The following is a 5,629-nucleotide window of genomic DNA, read 5'->3' on the forward strand; positions in this document are numbered from 1 at the left end:
TATATATGTGTGTGTGTGTGTGTGTGTGTGTGTGTGTGTGTGTGTGTATATATTTATGATCGTAAAAAGGAGTTGAATCAAAGTAATAATGAGAGAACGATAGAAATTATAATATTTGGGTATGTGTACTTACGATATGATAAGTACTTATTCGGTGTAAACTTTTTGCTGCAAAATAGTGATAGGTACCGGTCGTTCAACCGTCACCCGGCATGGTGTCCACGATATTTGTTTCAAATTACTTAATTATAATCCAATCTCCTCTCTACGGGATATTTCGTTTCGGATACAGGCGTATCCGAATATGTTTGAAATGGGTACAATAGTTCATACACAATTGATAAGATTATTAACGATAATACAATAATATTATATTATGATATTATACAATTTTATTTCATAGGTACTTGCATTTTCACAATGGATTTTTAGAACTTAACTTGTTATATTGCACATAGACGGTTGGACAAGAGTTCTTAATATAAAACAATATATTTACTGTCTATAATGTCATTAAATACCACAATTTATGTACAAAGTAATTCGTTCCAATTAAAATTTAAAAATAAAACGTGGAATGCCAAAATTCAACATAATGTACAAGTAATAAAAACGATAGATTTTTAACGTCAAGTAAATTGGCTAAAATATAGTTTTTTATACAATTTTCAAGCTATATGCTATAACATATCTTGTTTTACTAAAGAAAAACATTTAATAAGTGTCGTTTAACATTAATTTCAAGGTTTTTAGTTACTGAATAAAGTGAGGGATGTATTGTTTTATACAACCACATTTCCAAATTTTAATTAGTTAAAGCTTCATATAGTATAATAGAATTAGAAAGAATAATATTTACTCATTAGTTTTTTTACTATAAATTAAAACTTAAAAATAACTCAGAAATAAAATATAGTTTCACCCAAAAACTGTTTAAATTTCTTTTGATAAAACAATTTAATTATTTTTTCAAGAATTTAACATTAATTTAGCTTTGTCAATATTTTTTTCTTCGACCTATATGTTCACTTGAATTATACAAAAATCAACTATTTTTCACGAATATTGTCTATGATATTTTTATAAAACTGTCTAATCATTGTAGTTTATTTGTACCATATATCTCAATAAACGTTTGGATTCAAGTGTAAACATTTTTTTAGGTTTACTCTAAGACAATGCTTTTAAAGCACAAAGTTTTCTTCGTATACTTACCAAATTTTAAAATTAAATCGAATTTTTTGTTGATACTTTTAATATTTAATACATTTTACTTGAAAATAAATAAAAATATTTGATATTATTATTTGAAATTTTTAAACACCGAACATTAAGTGTTCAAACAATTTCTAGTCTAAAAATATTATAAACGCAAAAATTAACTGTATTTTTCATCTAATATATAACAGGGCACAGGGACTCATTGAGCATCGTTGCGTTAGGAATCTCATCGTGTTACACAATTTATAAGTAATTATTGTAAGAAAATACCAGAAAAACAAATGTTTTTGTGAAGCTAAACAAGACATTATTCATCAATTTTCAAAAGAGAGTTTGATAAAAAAATCAGGCTCACTTTTAGCAATGAACAACTTCAATACAAATGATAGCTGAATTACGATGTAATTTGATCTATTTTTATTCTTCAGGTACTCAGAGACAAAAATAAATGTCAACCGTGTATTATTGTTGTTCACAACTTATCATGACAGTCATGTTTGGTTATGTGAAAAAATGTGAAAAAAAATCGTTTTCTCCAATAATAAATACAACTTGGAGCAAAAAAAAAAAAATAAGTAACCGAGTAACATTCTTTAAAGAATTCCCGCATAACTCAATGCTTTGTTATTTATTAGTTTATTATTTTTACTCGAAAATTATAAAAAAAAGTCAAACATTAAATTAACCCTAAATTTCTTTAAAATAAATTTTGTTATAATTTAAAACATGGACCAATAAATTCTCATGAAACAATATTGAGCACATACCAATAAGATAATTAATATTCACAGACAACATCGACTAATCTGCTAGAAGAACCACAGTTATTTAATTATTTACACCTATATTAATAATACCCACGGTTGAATAAAGAATCGAATTTTGTTTTTTCTTGAAAATTGTAAGATCGCATAAGTATTAATATAAATAATACATAAAACCTACTGTATATTTTTTTAAGCGAATTATTGGAGCAATAAACTCTGCATAATGAAGCACGTCATATTAGAACATATGTTGTTTTATATTGTGTATCAAATTTTTACACGACGCATAAATTACTGTTTGTACCTTATAATCATTCGTTTGCAAATTAGTTTTTTTATACTCCCAAACAGTATTTGTAAAAAATATTAGCAATCAGATTATAAGTTTGGTGCATGATGAAAACATTGAAAACACGTTTGAAAATAATATATGTAGTGCATACATATTACCAGTGGCGTCAAACAAAATTTTGAATTATCTGGCCAATAGCCACCAAATTTACAACTTATAAAACGTACCCCATCCAAGGACGTACGCTAAAGAGTTGGAAGTTCATTCCCCACCAAAAATGTTTAATATATTTTAGCATTTATGGTAGTATTTGTGTGCTTAAACGTCTTAAGTAGTAATTATTAAATGGGCAGTATTATAATTTATAGTTAACTGAATTAATTAACTTATTACTTGTATACTAATTCACTACGACACCACCCTAAAAATATGGTCTGACAAGAAACATATTTTTAAGTATATTATATACTTGGGCCTCGAGTGGTAAATTTTTAGGGCCGATACATTTTGATATAATACGATACCTAAGTCATTTAAGTGATGACAAAAAGTAATGATGTTAGTAAAATTATTATTTTGATTTTTAATTTTTAATTTTAACATATTTAATATTCTTATACATATGGGACTTTAATACGTTATGAGAGTTTTTTTTTATAAATTTTGTCACTTAACCTATTACATTGAGGTTTTTTTGTATAAATAATAATAATAAATATATCTACTTAGTACAAGTACTATAGGTTCTATTATAATTATGTAAAATGTGATTTAACAAAATGTATTTTTATTTATACCTACACTGTATTTGTATCTTTCAGCTTACGAGTGTAGCGAAGGATGCCGTGGTTTCACTATCATGGGTTTTTTTTACAAATATTGTTAAAAAATTTTGGTTTGAAAGGGGCATTTTTTTCTTACCTGGTACGCAAATTATCTAAATACGTCTTTGGGTCTGGCCATGACCAGACTTAAACCCCAAGTTCGGTGTTAATGTGTAGTTTACGATATGAGTATCTCGCGGGACTTACCGGACGTACTAGTATCCGCTGTAAGACATACGTACGTTAATTCTACACGAATATCATGTACACTGTATCCGATAATAAGTCGAAGGTGACCCCTAAGAATATCGCGACCCCGGGTGAACGGATTAGAACTCGTTTTCCTTTAGCTCGACAATCAATGTTGTTAGGGGTGGGAAAACGCCTACTACGGTTTTACGTCACGCAAAACCGTTCCAACGCTCTCGTGTTCTGGTTCCGGGATATTGCACGGTGGCGGAGCGATCGTTTAAACTGTATTATTGTACTTCGTGTATCAATGGAATATTTTAACACATCGAATATACGGAAATTATAATCTAATATATGCACACGATATTACGATATTATGTAGAACTGTACACGGCGTAGGTATTGATTAATATCGAAATCGTTTGTTGTAATGTCGTAATGCTTAATTGCTGGACCCCCAAGGTCACGATCGCGATACGTCCGTAATTGGGTGGAGTTCCCGAGTGCACTAGTGCGCAAATGCTCTGCCGAGACCGGTATTTTACGGCCGGACCGCCCGCGTATAAAATACCCGTACGCGACGTGCACGACGTCAAATCATCTGCAGCAGTCCGACCGGGTTAACCGTGCGATATCGAATAATTTTCTTCGGTTTTTGATCGAGCAATCTCAAAACACATCAGAAATATGAAGGTAAGCGTTGTTTATTACATTACACACACATAACTGACGTGATTCGACTGATGCCCGCAACTCGTGTATTTCGCCCACCGATACGAAACCGAACGTCTCCCGTACAAATACACAGATATTGCAATATTATTATTATTGGATTTTTTATTTTTATTTTTAACAACTTTTCATACCCTTATATTATTCTTCGTTTTTCCTTTTTTTTTTTAAATATTAATAGAGGTATCGGAGGTAACACTCGCTTACGTCCAGACCGTTTGTGAAGCACGTTCCGTCACGAATTTTCGCCGCGACACCGTAGCGTTCGAACTCGTGATTTCAACGATTTCCTATTACACGTCCAAAGGTAACAGCGTGTTTTGCGCGTACCTTCGCCACTGAGTAATGACGCGATAATCATGGAATAGCATAAACCCCGCCTCATCAAAAACGGTGCGTTTTTAGAAAACAAAAATTTCAAACCGTAATCCTTGACACGTTCAGAAATGAACCATAAGCCCGTGGCCGTGTGTGGGTCGTTAAACACTCCGTGTTGTCCGCGGGCAAACCGACTTTAACGAAATAGCAACGACCGGACGGGACACGCTTCACGGATAATAATTGTTTACCATACCATAATGTGTTGTACCGAACCTACCGTAACCACACCGTACCGTATTATTTTTACCAGGTTATCATGGTAACGCTTTTGTTGGCCGCCGTCGCCCTGTCCGCCACCGAAGCCGGGGTGATCGCTTACCACGCCGCGCCCGCCGTCGTACCGGCACCAACATTTTACGCGGCCCCGGCACCAGCCCTGGTCCGCACACCCAGCCTGGACAGCGCAGTGGTGCACTCGGAACGTGTCGGCGGCAACTTCGCGTACAGCTCGGTCGAGGGACACGCTTACACCGCTCTCACGCCAGTCGTCCACGCCGTTCCCTCCCCGGTTGCAGTGGCCTACAAGGCCGCCCCGGCAGTGGTCGCCCCCGTTCCTGTTGTCCCCGCCGTCTACGCGCCGGCCAAGACGTTTTATTACGCTCACTGAACGCCGACCGGTCAGTCGACGGCGACCGGAGCCACGCTCCCTGTTCGACGTATTCTTTTTCTTTTTGAGTTATTTTTTTTTCGTATTCATCGCCATGGGACAACAGCTGTCCAACCTGCGTACACGGGACGAGTACGGTCGTCTCGTATAACGTCGTGCAATAATATTTGCAATACGCACAGCACATGCGTAATGAATTATTGTACACCGCGTTCAGATCACGCACGCCGTGTTCAATCCCGTATTCTCCTCCCTATCTCGGATTTACATGGAACGTACGCGTTTTTTGCGTATGTTATTGTAATGTATTTTTCCCCTTTATATCTCTCACTCCTTGTACTGCCAGATAAAATAAATAAATGATTTGATAAAAAATAAACACCACCGTTGTATTTTTTTTTTTTTTTTTTTTGAACACCCGTATCCGTATTACATACATTATTACTGCGATCATATAGTCTTTACCGTCGAATGCCCAAACCAAATTACTGAATTCGTTTTGGTTTTCGAAGCTATGGTAAGTCAAAATCCATTATTCGTCTGATAAATCCTACTGAACAAAATTATGTTTGGAATTTTCCGTTGATCGATTATAAATTAGAGGTTTGTAAAA

The 5,629-nt window shown here is 34.3% G+C and overlaps 1 protein-coding gene across 1 annotated transcript; it reads left to right on the plus strand.

Annotated features, from left to right (window-relative positions):
• Positions 1-3,880: 3,880 nt before the first annotated feature.
• LOC112686636 lies at positions 3,881-5,395 on the plus strand. The gene is made up of 2 exons (XM_025559017.1): positions 3,881-3,989; positions 4,660-5,395. Exons 1-2 carry the CDS (start codon positions 3,984-3,986, stop codon positions 5,014-5,016), a joined length of 363 nt encoding a protein of 120 aa, XP_025414802.1. The 5' UTR covers positions 3,881-3,983; the 3' UTR covers positions 5,017-5,395.
• Positions 5,396-5,629: the final 234 nt, after the last annotated feature.

This window comes from Sipha flava, unplaced genomic scaffold (assembly GCF_003268045.1).
Source record: "Sipha flava isolate LNK unplaced genomic scaffold, YSA_version1 320_pilon_pilon, whole genome shotgun sequence".
NCBI lineage: Eukaryota > Metazoa > Arthropoda > Insecta > Hemiptera > Aphididae > Sipha > Sipha flava.